At 43.7% G+C, this 19,057-nt stretch overlaps 1 protein-coding gene across 1 annotated transcript in view; it reads right to left on the bottom strand.

Annotated features, from left to right (window-relative positions):
* Positions 1 to 15,205, bottom strand: part of si:ch211-127i16.2 (amine oxidase [flavin-containing] A) — a 30,377-nt gene extending 15,172 nt beyond the window's left edge. The window contains exons 1-8 of the mRNA XM_062412617.1: positions 14,952 to 15,205; positions 14,793 to 14,880; positions 13,587 to 13,767; positions 13,304 to 13,418; positions 12,897 to 13,054; positions 11,812 to 11,901; positions 9,797 to 9,881; positions 2,736 to 2,836 (exon numbers count right to left, since the gene is read on the bottom strand). Coding sequence (XP_062268601.1) covers positions 2,736 to 2,836; positions 9,797 to 9,881; positions 11,812 to 11,901; positions 12,897 to 13,054; positions 13,304 to 13,418; positions 13,587 to 13,767; positions 14,793 to 14,880; positions 14,952 to 15,069 — 936 coding nt within the window. The 5' untranslated portion in view covers positions 15,070 to 15,205. The remainder of the gene's footprint in view (positions 1 to 2,735; positions 2,837 to 9,796; positions 9,882 to 11,811; positions 11,902 to 12,896; positions 13,055 to 13,303; positions 13,419 to 13,586; positions 13,768 to 14,792; positions 14,881 to 14,951) is intronic.
* Between the last annotated feature and the right edge of the window lie 3,852 nt (positions 15,206 to 19,057).

The following is a 19,057-nucleotide window of genomic DNA, read 5'->3' as shown; positions in this document are numbered from 1 at the left end:
AAGCACCTTATAAAAACTTCTATGTATTTAACGAATAAAAGCAACTTCAGGTTCCAAAGCGACTCAATTAGCAGAAGCTGTTCACTCTCTCTCTCTCTCTGCACGTCATTCGACAAAATGTGTGGGAGTAGAAATGTGAACAGCAACTCTCATGTCCCAAAGGAGCAAATGTTCATGAGGGACCTTCAGCCAGGGAAGTCTGCTCAGTGAACTTTGTTCTGCGCGGTCACGTTTTGTTGTTGATCATTGCAAACATCTCTCTTCACCCAGAGATACTTTTATACCAGAGCAATTCATAAAACACGATGATCCTTAATGAAATTTAATTAATCTGGTTCTTTTAGAATCACGATGTGCAAATTGTGTGCGCCTCGTGTTCAAGAGCAATTCCTACAAAGGATAATTAAACAAATGAATTATGAATACATGTTTGCTTGATTTGTGCTACCGATCTACATTGTGTGTAACTGTGAGTCTGCAGGTTTTAAAGAAATCCAGCTCCTTATATTCAGACAACCTTCACCACCTTGTGTGTATATGGACTGTTAGGAACAATTAGCCTCATTTGATCTGTTTCAATTTAATATTACAAATTAAATCAGTATTTGGATGTTGTTTCCATAATAAGAGGGGGGTCCAGATTATTTAAGATGATGAGATTGGCAATAGAAACAGATCATAACAGCTCATAGCAGGTTTTCTAAAGGAGGCTGTGCCTGGAATGGGGGACGTCCAGATCCAACAATGTTAAGTTTCAAATGTGTAAAGATTACAAAGCTATCAGGGGATGATTTCAGTCTTTCTCTGAGAATAATAACATCTGAAATCTGAACTTGTCTAAGATATTTTACTTGAATTTATCAGACAGGTAATGTGGAGGGGCGGTATTACATGCAACCAGGCTGTGAATCAAACCGTGCACCTTGATGCAGAACCCACCCAAAGCTCTTTGTTGTCGGTTCTAATTGAGTTTGCCTCCTCTGTCATGTCGTTGTGTTTCTGACCCTCAGCCGCCCCCCCCTCACCCTCATCTCTTCCATGTTTCTTCTGCATTATTTTCCATCACGGCCGCTGTGAGTCGGTGGGAACCGGCTCCTGCTTCCTGAGATTAGTTTCCAGTTCCATTCTAGTGTGAGCGTACAGTGCATGTTTCTGTCCCCGGAGCTCCGCCTGCTGTATCACAGCTGGCAGAGGGAAACATGTCCTATTCATAACTGCAGCGAGCAAAGTGCAGCTCTGCAATCAGTCACCGGGAAAGACAGACAGAGTTTCACGTCACAAACATCTCCGAGCTTTTCATCAGAACTCAAATAGGCAACTTGGCAACACACCAGCGCACAGATCATATAAATGATTCCTGGTTCATTACAATAGGCAAATTCAGTCCGTTAACAACGTGCACAAGCATTTGGTTAATTAATTGTCAGAATTAATTAAGTGCAAAATGGAGAACAAATCAAATTTCATGTGCTGAAAGGTCTTCTACGCAAAGTGTTGAGTTCCATAAAGAACTTGTGCCAAAGGAATGTGCTGCTGCAGGAGTTCTGTCTCGTAACAGGAAAACAAAAAATCGGATCTCAGATGTATTTTGGGTTGTGAACGCTGGAAAACTACAAGTTGTCTTGGAATCTCGACGCAGACGTTTGAGAGGATTATTCCACAATGAATATTGTCGTCTTCCACTAATCTTGACAAATGTCTCCAAACAAAAAGCATGCGGGATCACACACGACTTGCAAAAAGCCACAACAACTGCAGCCGCCAACATTTCTGATGTGATGGAAATAAGCTTCTGCATGAACAGCTTTGTAAATAAAAAATGTAGCAAGGAAAGGAAGAGCTTTAATTGAACTTTAGAGTTTAGCAGGGCAGCAAAAAGTGTCTGGGTTTTCTCATGGTATATGAAACATGCCTGTATATGTGAGAATGTTTATTTATGCCTCGATATATAGCTGCTTTCACACATGCACTGACCTCTGGGTAATCTCCCGAAGTTATCCTGTATGTGGGAACGTAAATATCATAGTCAGAGGTTTTTTCCTGCCAGACACCTCGTAAAGACCTCTGGATAACGTCTGAGTGGGAACACAGCCGGAGATTATCCTGAGGATCCAGCAGCAGCAAGTGGCCGCGTTCCTTTATGACGTTTCTAACAAGCGATTGACTCAAAACTGAAAATAAGAAAAGAAATATAAAAAGATCTCAGGACGTGAAGAGGAGTTATTAACAACTCGGAAAGAGGTTGAGATTTGGGAGCTTTGGGTTTCAAAACATGTGATCACTATTAATATGCTGTGTCCTTCATGTTGCATGTCCCCCCCCCCCTGTTTGATCTCCTGCTGCTAACTCATATCTGGACCCCACTGTGCAGCCATTTGCCAGAATTCAAGCCTAAAGTCGATGATCAGCCGGGATCGGCTCCGATCTCCCACGGAAATGTATGTTTTTATGATTATATAAAGTTCTGAGATACAACTCGTCACACAAACTGTGTGTTTTGTGTCGCTTGAAATAGCTTCACTACACAACATTGCATGTTTGTGTAGTTCAATCATCTGCTGTTGCCAACCTACACGATATCGATGTGGACTCTCTGACGTGGTTCAGAACAAACATGACTCACTGGAGAGAAGAAAATGTAAAAAAGGCACCGACTGTGTAGAGGCCCCAAAAAGTGATGTGATTGTGGCAAATTAATGTTTTTGCAGGTTTGAGCTTCATCTCATTTTACTCACCGTCTGGTAGGTGATGATGAATTTGATCAGGTGGCCGATAGGCATGTTCTGGGTGAGGAACTCTCTCTGGCTGGGCAGGCCTGGATGGTACTGGATCTTTGCTGGTGGAAAAAACAAGAGTGCATCATGAATCCTAATAAGTGGCCTCTTTACTCCCTCCCCCGCTCTCACCTTGAGTACTTTACATGCAGTGTGGGACAAAGAGGGAACAAAAACCAGTTTGAGGGACACGTCACTCGAGCTGATCCCTCCTATCGATCAGGACGGTTTTATCTTGAATCAATGAATAGAAATAATGGCCCCTCACAGACAGAAAACCACATGACCTCATACTTCTCCGGCGGTGGCTGTGCGGCAGAGCTTCAACCACGGCTCGTACATATGTATAAAAAAACAAAAAAAGCTCCATCCTGCTGATGTGAGTGAGAGCAGTCAAATAACTTCATCAGCGGCCGTCACGCGCTCAGAGGAGCCGCTCGGTCCCCGCGCTCGCTCCAAAGGGAAGTGACATCTGGCCGTCAGCCAGGCTTTTAACAAATGAACCAGAGGAAGATGTGAAACATCATTTAGAAAATGTCAAGAGGCCGTCAGCGAGCTCAAAAATAATGCCCTGCCCGCTAAACAAAATTGATGAGCCTGATGCAGTAAAATTGAAAAACAGCGACATGATAAGTGGCTGCGAACCAATTTGACATGGTCACTTAGACGTACAAATGACAGCGCCGTGCACATGACATAAGAGCTGTCGAGTCCTGTCATATCCATAATGCTACTTGTTTTGACACCAAACACAGAAACTTAGCAGCAGTGGAAAAAGCCTCCAGCCTCATTATTCATCCGGCAGATGCTAAGTCGCTCAGTGGCTAAATGAGACGTACTCCGGCAACTTATTCTTTTTGAACAGCAAAGTGCTCGGCGTGGAGAAAACTCTCAGCGTCTCTCAAAGGGAAACAAATGTGAAGTGACTTTTTTTTTTTTTTTTTTTTTTGCAGGAATCTTTGTCACAAGTCATCGTTTGCACTTAAATCGAGACGACGCGTGCAAACAGGTTCGGCGTGACGGCAGTTTATGTGACTTAATGACACAGGATTAAGCTGAAGCTTTGGAAGGTTTGCTCCGATGCCTTGCTGACGGATGGGGGGGGGGGGGAGAAACCGCCTGTGTACAGATATCATCCCTCAGCGATCACAGAAATAATACTATTGTCATTCCCATCTTCTCTGGCATCCGGCAATTTCCAGTCTTGTTCTTTTGAAGGCGTTTCACTTGTGTCACTTTCTGGTCTAAAGTACACTTCTCCTCCAGCGCGGGATAAATGCCGAGGATTTGCTCTCTGTCAACACGGCTGAAAAGAGCCGATCGGAAAAAATGAGAAAATATCTTCAACTTCACAACATTCAGCGGATTCCCGTCAGTGTGATGGAATAACTCCACCCGGTTCACACAGGTAAGAGATGAATTACACTGTCTGATGCTGGTAGATGAAGAAAATACCTAAAACATCTCCAAAACTCAAGGTTAGAATTTCTTTATTTACTTAAAAGTTGATGAAGTGAAGCATATTTTCGTTATTGGCTACGTTTGTCTGCCATTCAGTTGTAATATGTGGTATGTTTTTATCTTTTAAATGTCTCAAATATTCATAACAATTGTTGTGAAACCTTCATGATTCCACTTCAACTTGTTAGATGTAATATTTTGTTTCAAGATTACATGCATACGACTAAGTTTTAGTTTGAAAATGCCATAATAAGCACATCACATGACCGCGCACGTGCACGAGGCGTGTCTTTGACAGTGTGAACAGGAAGCATTTAGTTGTTAGTTGCAAAGGAGCTTAGGTATAGAAATAGTTGTATGATTTTAAAATGCAGAATTTAGAGGAAAGACAACGGGGCTTTGACTCCGGTGCTGAGGATGATATCAGTTCTTTCAGGGGTCATGTGCCGGACGCCTGACGAATCAGAGAAGGTTGTGAGATGATGCAGTTTAAAACCAAAATGCAGTTATGAGTAGTTTGTATCAGAGTACTCTGAACTGTGACAATATAATGTTACATAAACTGAATACTCTTGTTTTTCTGTGAGCTGAGAAATAGATTTTCACTCTTGGGGGAAATGATTTTGATGATGATCTGTGTGAAGTTTAATCTGAAGCGTGACGATGACTTCGGTCTGTCAGCTGTAAAAGCCCAGTCGTTTTTAAACTAATGTGCACTTTGGCATAATTACACAAAAAAACATCCATTTTACAGGTGATAGAGTTTTAATATATTTCTTAGACCAGTGATACTTTACTCAGAGTAGATTTTCTTTTGTATCACAAAAACAGAGAGTCTGGCCTTCGCTCAGACTCTGAAGTGCATGAAAAGTTTCAGAACGTTCAGATTTGATCTTTCAGAACATTAACAATAAAACGGCGCCGGCTGTAGAATTTGACTCAAAGGAAAATCACGTGCCGTTGAACTAATGGATTTTCAAACTTTGCTTAAACAAAAATAAGGTTATACAAAGAATAAATCAAAATGTTGATACATCTACTGCAAAAACACACTTGAAACGTACCTAACCCCCAACCACTTATTACTGTTATCTTTAAATCTTATATTAATAAATAAAGTACACTCTTGACATGAACCTAACCTCCAACCACTTATTACTGTTATCTTTCAGTCCTATATATATATATATATATATATATTGTACACACTTGTGAGTTGCATGTTCCCATTTAGAGCTTGAGAAATCATGTATTGTGGCATGGAGAAATGAGTCTAACACACTTCTATAACACACCACAGGAAAGCCTCATCTCGACAGCAGTAAAAAGGATTTCTGTATCTTCCTGCTCTATGTGATGAAAGGTGATGAAAAAGAGACGTGACCAGACGTGGAGCGAGTCCGGCCCGTCTGCTCCCGGGCGATACTGACGCAATCCTCACATGCCTGGTCCTCTGAAATCCCCCCCCCCCCCCCCTCGACTGACAGCTCCACCACGCAACCATTTGCTTTTGCATCATTCTGTCATCTTTGGAAAAAAACGCCGCGAGTTCAAGACCGTCCTCCTAACAGCTGGTTCCTGTAACTTGTGAGGACACTGCCCCCCCCGCTGAGTGGGCTCCTTCTCACTGCTCTCTGTCCGACTCAATCTCACTTTCTCCTTTTAAAGGAATTTGGCATTTGATCCTCCCACGCAACATTTTAGTGTGAATGCACCGCCGGAGAGCACCGACCCTTACTTAGGGTTGTTACTCCCCCCCACTGACCTGTGAGTCCTACTTAAGGTAGTGCTCAGCGAAAAGGGGGGGGCTTCAACTTCCCCATTACTTCCTCACTCTGAACTTTTACCTCCACTCACAGGCGCTGTCAGTGTCACCACCTGTCAGAGCGATCAGGAGAAAGTGAAACATGAAAAGCCACTCAAATCAGAGCAGCGATGATTCATGAAATTCTACATCCAGATGACAATTTGTGAAAGAGCAGGGGAAACTGGAAAAAAGCACGAAAATAGCCAAAAAACACACACAAGCTCTCACTGAGGGTGGGTCCATGGCAGTGCCTGTGAAATTGCATTATCTCTTTCATCCTGAAAAGCCAATAGAGCAGTGCGGAGGATATAAAGTGGAAAGACCAGTGTGGAAAATAAGAAGTAATCATATGCACGAGGTCTTGAGAAGGTGTGCGGCTGGAAATATAATAAAAAAAAAAGTTCCTTGAAGTCCAAGTAAAGTTTTGATCGAACCAAAGATGGAAACACCTCTTCTAGTATAAAACCGTGAAGGTGTGAGTACAAACAGCCAATTTAAATAAATAAGTCAACACAGCTGGTTTCAAAAAGGGAAGAAATAGCAACATGGGGTTTTATTCAGCAGCCACTTAATCCAAATGTTAAAAGATAAAGTCCTTCATCTGTGTGCATCTTTCATCAGGGATCTTTTTTAATGAATCATAGACGAAGCCTCTGGACACTTAGATGAAGGCACACACACACAAAAAGAAACACACACACACACACACTCGTTGCAGTTTCCAGCATTCCTTAATATTTCCTCCGCTGGTCCTGCAAACCATAGCCTAAAACGTGATGACCCAGTTGCCTAGAATTGCCCTCATTAGTTCATAATTTCCTAAATTAACTCTCCTTCAATATTTGATGACTCCTAATGTCTAATGAATAAAATATTAAAGTAGTGGACTACAAACAGGAGACCCGTTTCATTTTTTACATCTCATTTAAACTCCCTGAGAAAGTGCTTTTAATCAGCGTCTCAGTGAAGTTGGAGTAGAAGCCTTTGATCGGTGCAGGTCGAGTTGAAGGTGTGAGTTTCAGTGCACGTCCATCAGAGTGAACACACATCTAAACATTTACCTACATGTTACGGGAGATATAGTCAAACATGCAAAGTGTCCTGTTTGAGCAACTGTCCATCAAACCACACCCCCCTTCGTCCTGATGGGGCAGATAAATCTAAATATTTGGCCTCAAAACTCCCTCATCAGCATCAGGCTCCAAACTTTAACGAGGAGAGTTTTATCGAGCGCATTCTGCTACCTCTGCGATTTGAACATTTTCCACTGGTGAACACGGCTCTGCAAAAAACACATTTACTTCATTCGCCTGCTCATCAACACTCGCCGTATTGCTCATCAGCAGAGATGTGAGACCCGTGCACAGAAAGCTAAATCCAGTTCCACCGAGTCTAAACTCAGCGAGAGAGAAATCACTTTGCATTATTTATTTTCACAATCACGTTAACTCCCACTTCATGTTTAATCCCCAAATTAGGCGCCATTAGTTTGAATCACATTGGATATTGGCCTTGGAATCCACACTCACACGATGCTAGTCGGCAAATAAATGCCAACGCACTTGTGTACATGTTTCCTGCTGGGGTAAACAAGACTCTGGGCTAAACTCCCAGTGGCACATGCGCTCATTTCCAATACAGTGAGAAGCCACATGGTGCTGCATGGCCGCCTGGCAGAAGAAATCTGCCTCTAGTCAGGTACGACTGAATGTTCACAGACTCTACGTGGACACAAAGCCCCCGGAGTTCACGTGCACTTAAAAAAGTGGGACAGAGAAAAACAAAATGGAAAGAAAATGTTAATTTAGTAACTGAGTCTCTGCAGCCATCACTAGATATTAGATGTCACGGCTAATTGCATTATACTGCAACTGCAAGCTGTGAAAGCCTAATTGGATTTTTTTTGTTTCTTTCTCACGCAGTCTGAATTTACACAGGAACATACTTAAGTACCAAATAAAACATGCACACTTCAAGCCGGTTTCAAAATGTCAACACCAGGGAAAAACGGCCATTTCGCCCTTGTACATGGCAACCCTCAAATTTGCAGTGAAACCAAATAGTTCATAAATCATTGAGATGACTGAGAGAAACGATAACAATAAAAAAATTAAAAAATATAAAAACCTGACAGAACTCTTATAAAAGATGGATGCATGAATGTGGGGAAGGGAGGGGGGGGGGGTAAATCCAGGGGCCAAGAACAGGACAGACGTGATATATGAAGGACCACACAGCTCATATCCAGCATCTGCATCGGCGTGTGAATAAAAAGCTGTGACGGGACTATTCTTTCTTTTCTCTTCTCGATCATTCATCGCTCGGCTCATTCACTGATGACTCGAGAATGAAGTAGGATGTTAGAGAACAAACGTCTGAAGCAGAGGATCCAAACACGAGGAGGCTGTGATGGCACTTTAAGGCTCAGGCCGTCCAGAAGAGGCTCGGCATCATCCGGAGTCATTATGGTAACTGGAAAGCTGCTCAGGTTTACCCACTTCCATAAAAATCCAAATGAAACACGTCACCCGGACGACTTCAAGCAGCAAGTCCTCCTCTTTAATTTATCCCCGACTCCTTTTGGGAGAGGTGACGTCTCAGTCGCTGGCCTGACTTCGGCTTCTGAGAGTCGCTGTCAACCTCCCGGTGCTGATTTAAAGCCAACGCGTGGCACCGTGGCATCTGAGCCGCGGCAATCTATGCTGCATAATTCAACACCGCTCTCGAACCTGTCTCATTAAGGACCCTGGCCGTGGTCCATGGCTCTGGGTATGAGGCTTTGAGTGACAGATCCTGTTGCCAGCTTAGTGCAAACAGGTACAGACCCGGAGTGAGCTCCAGCTTCTGATTCAGCTCCAGCTCCTTCCCAGCGTGGCAGAGACGCAGCCTCCAGAACCAGCAACGACTCCCAGTATCAATATTTTAACCGACACGTGACGAGCACGGGTCGCAAAAAAACACAACTCCGGATAATCTCCCCGAAATTATCTGGATGGGCTGTGTGTGAAAGCAAATGTCAGAGTCAGTTGCTGCGGACATTCTGCGGAGTTCTCTCCTGCCTGATAGATAGATAGATAGATAGATCGGTAGATAGATGGATAGATGGATAGATGGATAGATGGATAGATGGATAGATGGATGGATGGATGGATAGATGGATGGATGGATAGATGGATGGATGGATGGTTAGATAGATAGATAGATAGATAGATAGATAGATAGATAGATAGATAGATAGATAGATAGATAGCTCAATGTTGTACACAAGGTTTCAGATGAAATGAAAAAGAGGACCCTGGTTTTCTACGTTGAGCTGGTTGGCTCAATTAAAACTTTCTGCTCCTTGTTACCGGCCCACACTTTCCTGCGGGGGTCCATACCCCCCCCTCTTGCTCAGAAGCTTGATTTGCCGAGAGGTCAGTAATGACTTGTTTGTCACTTTCAACTTCTCGCCGCCGACCGCGGTGAATGTCACATTAGCCCCCCTTGGTTCAGCTTCGACTCCCGCTCTGGTTCCCAAAATCCTAACCCAGCTCTCCCTCGGCCCCGGGGCCCCGGCCTCACACGGCATTTACTTCAGCCAGAGTGACTGCCACACCTCGGAGCCGGAGAGTTTTAGGAAAATCACAAATTTATCTACATGGATGCACAGTTTGCCACGTTTGACGGACACGCTGGGAGAAGAGGAAACTCGCCTTCTGCCTCAGTGGGAATTTCATTTAGCGAGTCGACGAAGTGGGAGACGCACACTGACCTGCCAAGTGGGGGGGGCAGGTGACGATCACAGCTCTGCACGAGAAGGAGGCGGTGGCGGTCGTCACTCGGGCCGACTCAGCTTCCTGTGGGAAACACAGAAACAGAAAACAAGCTTTTTTATAATGAGCACGTTGAACAGATTTATTGGTAAATGATATCTTGTCTGGTATAGAAAGACAACTCTCCCCCCCCCCCCTTCTCACAGCGGACCACATCTTCAGTGTCCAGCTGTGCACGTTGGAAATGATGTGGAATAAATGATAGGATATTGGAGCCACATTCTGTATTATTAAGGCTTGCAGAGATTTTTATATATGTTCCCAGTATCGGCAGTTTAATACCAGTTCATGTCAATATAAACCACACTCTATACATCTAGATATATAAGGATGGACTACGTGACAGCTCCCTGAGAAAGTGAAGCCGAAGCGTCTCGATCGCCCCCTGGTGACTGGATGCAAGATTGGGTAAAAGCCCAGCTACCTCCATGTCAGTGGATGGGACACGAACCAAACTTAAAACTCTAAATGCAAAGGAATCTTTCTCAAAGATGAATTCTGTCATTTCAGGAAGTTCCTCTCACGCTGATGTTTGTTTAATTGATTGTTCTTCACTAAGTTATGTTTTTAATGAGTTTTTGATGTCAGTGGTGAATGGTCCTGATTGACAGAGTGTCAGAGGCACCTCTCCACCATGATTCATGAATCACATCAATCAGACATACTCTATGGATGTGTGTAATTTATATATATATGTTTTTTTTATATATGATGAGGAAATTTCCCATATTTAGTATTTAATAGCCGTTGGCAAGTTATCTGGTAAGAGAAGGAGAAGTTCTCATAATTTATTCATGTGATGTGGTAAAAATAAACTTTAAAAGTCGCTTAAGTTACTTTTAAGGCTCAATGATCAACTGTAGGCTTAAATCATGAATGAATCATTTCCCAGCTCTCTCGTGTTCTCTCACTTTCCTCACTCATGTACAGTATTTCCAATAATCTCAAAGGCTCTGCCGCCGATCGTTCAAACTCAATCACCACACAACGACACTGTAAAACAGACATTTAAAGTTAACACCTTTCCTGCTCTCTCAGCTGGCGCCCTGTTAACGTTAGGATTCTTATTATTACATGATTGATTCCGAATCAATCATGGTTTCACATGTGCAAGAGGACAACCCAGAGGAGAAGAGCCTCTCCGTGTGAAGTTAGCACGTTCTCCTGTGTGTGGGTTTTCCTCTGGGTGCACTGGTTCGGCTTTGGTAAAAGTGGAAAATCACCCACAGCCGTGAATGTGAGTGTGAATGGTGTTTGTCTGCCAATGTGTGTTATCACTGTGACAGACTGGCAAAATGTCAAGGGTGCGCCCTGCCTCTCAGACAGCAACCGGAGTGTACTCGGGAGCGGGAGAGATGTCAATAACACTTTATTATTAATGATCAAATCTATAATGAATTGGCTAATTACTGGTTATTGTTGTGGGTTTGTTTCCTGCCGCAATTTCCCAGAAGCCTTCTCGTTTGGAACTGAGCAATATTCTTCACAAATTAAAAGAAACCTTGAAAACTATGATAATTTAGTCCCAAAGTTACCAGGATATAAAATCAAGGCCTCATGTTCATGAAGCTGCAACCAGTCAATTTCTAGCATTTCTTATTAATCTATTTTTTATCAATAATACTCTGTTAATTGGTTTATTGTATAATCATTACTTCAGAGGGAAGGCAGACTCCTAACTGATGGTATTCACTTCAATACTCTGGAGTCTGGTCCACTGCTTCAAATCAATGAGCTCAAATAAATCCATCAGCGGTGGAACTGAACATATTGATTTGGTGAACACCTGAGTGTGCTCACAGTTCCCCTGGTCGTCCCAGCTGTTAATGATGGAGACAGTCTGGAGGAACAGACACGGGCTTCACAGGAGACGGCCTGTGTCCCCAGTGTGGAGGCTGTTATCTCTCTGTGTCGTGCCTCATCAGTCCCTGAGAGAGACGTCACCGTGCCGTACCTGCCATATGGCCGTCACTGCCGAGCCCAGCCGGACGGCCTCCAGCCCCACGCGCTCCGCCAGGCGCTCTGAAAGCTGCTGGGTGCCCCCCTGTGGAGAGACAGATACTGCAATGAAGGTGGGCTTCAAACCCGCAGCTTTCCCCTCTGGAAAGAAAGTTAAAGGGTCACTTCGCCCAAATTACAAAGATGCAACCCCCCCCCCCGGCAGCCAGCCAGCCAGCCATGCAGATAATAGTTTGTATTTGCCAAGAATTTTATGTATCTGCCTCCGAGACCTCTGCTGACACTTCAATACATCAAAGCATTGACTGTGGTGAATAAGCAATTATAAAAGAAGCTTAAAAAAAAGAAGCTCAGCAGCGTCTCTGTTGTCCGGCACGAGCCACAGAACCGGAAGTAAACGCTTTTCAAAGGAGGTAGGAAACACTTGTAATTGGTCAGTTTGGCTTTTTTAATGCACCATAGGGAGTCTCGTCTCCATCGTGCATTTTAAGCTCCTTTTCCTTTGACTTCCTCTCTGAGCCTTTACTCCTGCATGATGTTTGACTGATGAGGCTCATTCCACTTCACATTTGCTGGTGCTCTCGCTGCAGCTGTGGAGTTGTCATGCCCACAGGGCTGCTCGTTAGATTTCTTCAGCAAATAGCAGGAACACCATTATAAATAAAGTGCTGCAGATAAATAACACGGAGGAAATCGGCTATATTCTAGGTTTGCAACCACAAAACCTTTGTTGATATTTTCTTTTGAAGGCATCCGGGCTCTTCTTGGCTTTGCTCCTTCTACTCCCGACTGAGTAAGAGAATGAGCGACGGGTCAATAGCAAAAACACAGAAATAGAACAGAATGGAGCCAAAACCTTCATGCTGAGCGAGCGCAGAGACAAAAGGACAAATCCAATAAGAGACCGGATCTGTTTAAAAAGTCAATGAAGGTCAAAGTGTTTTTCGGGACACAGCTTGAATGAGCTGCACAGACTGTATTGAGAGGCTGTGTTTTTTTAAGACCAGGAATCCGATGTGGTCTCCAGTTGTGAAAAGCACTCGATTCAACCCTGTCTGCAGAGGGATGTGAGCTCTCTACCTTTATTTTGAACTCCTGAGCAGCTCCTGCAGAGCTCTCGAGGAGCGTTAGCAGCCCTCCAGCCGCCGCCGCGTACATGAGGAAGAACAAGAAGGACATCTGGGACGGCTCCATCCCGAACACAGAGCGGCAGCTCACTGCCATCTCCTCCTTTAGCTCTGGAGGACAAGGGAGGGAGGAATTGAAGCTGTAGTTCAGCATACAAACAGTATTAATACATGCTCCCCTTCCCAAGACAGTTATCTGCAGATATACTGTGTACTTTATCGTGCACTGTCAAAAAACTACTGCAAGTTGATACGTCGTGTGTAGATCTTCATTTGTTTGGCAAAGAAATGTGTTAGAGAAATGAGGGAGGAGGCAACAAAGAGAAAAACAAACATAGAAGAGAGCTGAGTGACCCTGACCTGCAGTCCAACCGTGTTTCTCAAAGTAGGAGTGCACGGTCATGCTGTCCAGCTCCGCGGCGTTGGGGGTCTGCGACGGATCCTGGACGCACACTGTCGCACATAATTTGTCAATCTGAGGGCATCGCACACACACACACACACAAACACACACAAAACCACATGTTAATGTATCGGTTGTTTATTTTCAAAGTGAGGCCTGCTCTGCTTTTCCAGGATTACCAACCCCAGCTTTAATATGTATTTACAGAAGAAAACTGCTGGGTTGGTGTTGTTTCCTCACCTTCCTAAACAACTGGGTGAAATCCAGCAGCACGACTGGGGACAGAGCCGGGATACTGGTCTTGTAGGTGCGGATTTTGCCGCCTGGTCCTCCCATGTGGTGCACCTTCCTGCCAGTGTTGAACTGTGGGTAGGTCTCTAGGCCCAGCTCCTTCATGAGCTCCAGGACGTGGGTTTGGGTGCTGAAAGAGGAAGAGGAAGAAGAAAGAGCTCCAGCGTTTATTGTTCGGTTATTAAATCTTGCAGCTGATACAATGAAAAAAGGAATTTACTAATCAGATATCCACGTTGCCTTGAAAATACGATAAAGCTCCATTGAGTCAAATATTCTTTGAAGAATGCAAGTTCTGCGGGGAGCTGTTCTGCTTTGTGAGCGTTGAATAGAGGCTGTAGAATATAGATATGTGAGAATTTTTTCATTTTTGTTCAAAATTGACTTGAACTGAGTCACTGCACAATAATTCCTCCAAAAACCTGAGAAACATGGGGAGGTTTTGAAAAGTTTTGAGGCTGATATGTGCAACCAGGGTCTGACTAACAAAGAGCTGCCAATTCAAGAAAAGAAACTCAAATATTGAGTTTAAACAAGAAAAATGTTCGTTACGAAGCTTTCATACAAGAATAATATAAAAGTAAAAGTCAAATTGAAGAGAAATTTGAAATAAAAGTTGCAGTGTTTGTTTGTAGCACAACGAGCAGCTCTGGATCTGACAAACACAACATTAAACAAACCACAACCAATTAAATAAACTCTGTTTCCATCCTTATTTCTGTTTCTCTTTAAGTTCATCTGATCTATGCAGCTGTTGCTATATGGACACTTATAAGCATCTAAATATAGTCTTTAAACGCTAAATCCTAAGTTATCGATATTGCTCTATTGCTTATCTATTCTCTGCCCCGGTCATAAATCATATTTATCCTGGAGGTTTGACCCCAGCACTGTTTTGCCATCAGGTGAAAGTGCAAACCTCCTCATTAGACCCCCTGTTAATGAGTTAGTTTGCTCATATATGATAATCTATTTATTCTGATATCCCCCCCTTTTTTCTTTGAAGGCGTTTCACTCGGTACAGAATCACTGGTTTAATATTTGCATCACATATTCAGTTGCAACTAAATGAGAAAAGTCTATTTTTGAATATATCTTTGTAATGTCAGTTACACACATGTCTGTGTTAGTCCTGTAGCCTCTGGTCAATATTACCTTCCGACCCACTGGCCTCCCAGGTCCCAGCGATCCACGCCATTGGCTGCAGGTATGTCACTGGTCAGCGTGCGACCTCCCACTCGATCTGCAGGACAAAACACACGTGAAAGCAGAACATGACTCAGCTCCTTTCAATCCAGAAGCTATTCCACAAACCTTTTCCCTCCAGTATCAGTATCTCTAAGTCGGCCTCCTTCTTTCTGAGCAGATGAGCTGCACTCAGTCCAGATAACCCGGCGCCAACAACAATAACGTCCCAAATTTTCTCATCCATAGTCAAGTCCTAGGTTTTCTCCTGCCAACTTGGTGTGCGCCTGGTAAACTGCGGAGTCAGAGACAGAGACTCTCATTCCCTTTTCTTCTCTGTATCAATTAGGTTATCTCTCGCCGAGGCTGAGCTTCTTTCATAATCGTGCACTTTGGAACTGGGAGGAGCTGAGCTCCCGACCTACTTGGCGGAGAATCAGTTGTGCAAATTCCAGATACAAACGCCAGGAGAGGCGTTTGATAATCCCAACAGCAGAGGCTTCAGTCAGAACAAGAGAAGCTCTGCGCCTTTGTACCAAAAGTATTAATTTTAATTTGGCTATTAAATAGTAATGCAGTAATTGGGTTATTCTTCAAACGTGCAGTATGTAAATGTGACTCATGCAGAGGGACGTGTGACGGATGATTTGTTTCCTTGTGTTTTAGGCAAATTCCCCACTTGGACAATAAAACCCATCGTATCTTATGTCATCTTTTAGAATATATCTTTATATTAACTCCTTTATTTGTGTGTTAATTAGTTTTTTGTCACGAAAGGGAAATGTTAGAGTGGACAGATGCTCAGTGAGGGGGGGCAGCTTTCACAAGGAAATGCTCAAGCAGATTAAAATATATTGTTTTTATTGTGGACATATAAAGTTGAAGTCGAATAAAGTGAATGTTAATGCTGTATCCACTGTTATGACCCCACATAGTCTTACTTTTACTTGAATTTACTTTATTTATCTCTCTTCATTTATTTTTGCTGAGCCTTTTAGTTTTTTGTCTTATTCCTGCTTTTACATTTTTAAGGTGACTTCTGCAAACGACATGGTTATAACTTGAAAAAGAGAAGTAAACTGTCGGGGCCCTGTGGATGTAAAATGTATCTTACCAGTGCAAATCATCCACAGTGGTCAGAGGTTCAACTTCCATAAAGTATCTCTAATCTAAGCGGTACTCAATGTGTCAAATGAAGAAAAAAGAGAAAAGGACGTTATGTGGTTTAAGTCAAGGGTGCAACTGTGTACTGTGTAAAATGCCTGTGATACAAACAGGGAATTTCCACCCTGGTTATCATGTGGTCGGTTCATCTTCTCCAAGCTACTTTGTAAAGGGATGTTCTGTTAAGGTGTTAGAACCTTGTTCAGTGGAGGTGTCTATGGGCGTGGATCTAGAACCTTGTGTTGTTTCTGATTTGTGAGGCGCTGCATGGGGGGGGGGACCGACAGAAGATCGCACACATGAGAACAACTATACTGACAATGTGTGTGTTAATGAAAACAGCGTGAGCAGGAGGGGGGGTGAGTACAGTGACCGGCTGTGCCTGTGGCGTCATCACCGGGGGGGGGGGGGGAAGCTTGATGTTTCCTGTGATCCTGTGGAGACGCAGCACAGCAGTCCGTCATTCACCTGCATTCAAGTTGATGCTGTCAGATGTTGATACAACTTTAGAATAGTGACGACTCAATGTGAGACGTGAGCTGCGATGTGTGTGTGTGTGTTGTCGGTCGACTGTACATAGCAACAACACAAAAACATAGAGTGGACATACAACGACTTGTAGATTCAGCCTGGGCCCCTCCTCCGAACGAGATGACCTTGTGACTGGATCATGCATTAACCAGCTGAGCCCAGCTTTGAGGCTTGAACTCTGGATGTGACTGGGCCGCGTGCTGATCACCTCTCCACCTTTATGCAGTGATACGGCACAACTGTGATAAGCCTGAGCCCAGGGTCACTCTGAGACCTTCTAAAGATCATAATGAGGAACACTTACAGTCAAGTACAGAAGATAAATCAAGAAACCGAGTCTCCTCAGACACACAACGTTTGAATCGGACTGAAAAGTGATTCTTATACGTGTGAATGGTTGAATATGTCTTGTGTGATTGTCAAGACTAGAAAAGCACAATATAAATACTCCATCATCTGCGCCTGTGTGTGTCTCCGGCTCCAGCAGAGCTCCTGGCTGCACGCCGACTTCGCTGTGGTCAAAAAAACAACCAATGAAGCTAGTTCCTGCAAAGACGAAAGAGAAAAGCTCTGTTTCCTCTCGTGTTCCATCAACTCACCGTCTGCATGACAGTGTTTTACAGGAGCTGCTCTGACTGTGAAGTTAAAACACTGCAGCAGATGGTGAAACCGGATCCCAGTCATCACAGACGTCCAGTGCATGAGCAGGCTACTGTATATCTTCTATAAATACCAACGCATGAAGCAAAGCTGATTTGATGTGTTTCGTGGTCCTGATATTTACTGTGATGGCAAAAAAGTTCCCTGAAAAGAGTTGTTTTTCTCCGAAAAGTGGTCGGCAGCCATTTCATGCTTTTGAAGTAATTAAATATAATTTTCTTGCAGGAGAATACAAAGCAAACAGGGTTTCTTTTAAAAAGGAGAGTATCCAGTGAGTGTGTGAGGTGAGATGTGAGTTCAGCTGCTGTTTCAGACCGATCTGACTCGGTCCGTGACAACATAAACATTTTTAAAACAGCATCGCCTAAAGCTTGAAATATATGTTGCGACTACTAGAGGAAAATCCAGCTTTAGAATCAAATACAAGCGGTGGAGATAAAGATCGTTATCTGGTGTCGCTAATCCGTTTCCGTCGGGTTCCGGCTGAGGGATACTTCCAGCGTCCCTCGGTTATAAACGCTGCTTCCCTGCAGATCTGGCACACAGATAACATTTGTCCTGTCTTTTTTTATTCTCTCTACATCCTGGTACACAAACCGTTGCGGCTTGTGTTTTTTTTGGGCTGAACAACCAGTTTGTTGTCACTTGAGACCTCATGCTCTCTCTCTATCTCTCTTTGTCTTCCCCTCTCCTTCCTGAGGAATGAGTGCAGCTGAGGTGCTGCATTGTGCAGCGTTGTCGTTATTTTCTCTACTGGACAAGTTAATTACTTTGTGTCGGCTCGGCCCTAAAGACAAAACCAATAAAAAGTCATCAAATATATCAATCGTTGGTGAAAATGAAGACATCTTATTGACAAAAGCACAAAAGAGTGAGTAGATGTTGAAGTTGTGTGTTTTCTTCTTTCAGCACAATTTGGTTTCTGTTAAGTTAACACCCTGAGTTTCTCACACTCAGTCATTGCAGTGCGGCTCCTCCAGTTTCACCTGCTTTACAATAGACCGCTTGGCATTGTGAAGCAGGAAGCAGGGCGCTAATTTCCTTGAGTGTGTCTTTATTGTTTGTATGAAATTTGATCTTAATCTTATTTATCTGCAAGATTCTGTCTGTTTGTGATTTTGTTGGGAATCCGAATCAAGGTGCAGAGCAAGGAATTTTCTTTACGTTTTCCCATCAGAATGATTAATGGATCTTGATTTTAAAAAATAAATAAAAAAGGGAGATTTTAGGAAACATGTATTGTGCAATTTTAGTGCATTGATAATCTATATTATCATGAGGGGGCATTTGGGCCTTGGCTGACGCTTTAGTGTTGCAAGTAGGTGGTTAAAGGTACAAAGAAAGCACAAGATGAAGTTGTATGAAGCTCTACCAGGGGAGTGTCCTGGGAAACAGGTAGAACAAGTGGAGCGGCCGTCCAACCAGGAGGCGTCGTGATAACGAGGAGCTGCTGGAGGAGGAGCTCAGCGCGAGGAGCAGCTCTCTCCTGCTTGATCCTCTGTTTCCTGTTACCAGGCATTTGGATGTAACATCTGCTCTCAGGTAATATCTGTAAATCCTTCCTCGTCAGCCTGCATGTTTAACTTCTCAGTTTGTATCCTTGCTTTTTTGGGGGAATTCTGCTAGAATTGGACATGTGCACTAAAGAAAAGTCCCAGTTTGTGGATGTTTCTGTGCTTTTTCGACCACCTACTCTGACTAATTTCAGGAGCAGGAGCAGGAGCAGGAGCCGGAGCAGGAGCAAGAGCAGGAGCAGGAGCAGGAGCAGCAGCAGGAGCAGGAGGAGGAGCAGGAGCAGGAGCAGGAGCAGCAGCAGGAGCAGGAGCAGGAGCAGGAGCAGGAGCAGGAGCAGGAGCAGGAGCAGCAGCAGGAGCAGCAGC

The sequence above is a fragment of the Platichthys flesus genome, chromosome 19 (genome assembly GCF_949316205.1).
Source record: "Platichthys flesus chromosome 19, fPlaFle2.1, whole genome shotgun sequence".
In the NCBI taxonomy this organism is placed as follows: Eukaryota; Metazoa; Chordata; class Actinopteri; order Pleuronectiformes; family Pleuronectidae; genus Platichthys; species Platichthys flesus.
This window is presented reverse-complemented; position numbering and strand designations above follow the sequence as displayed.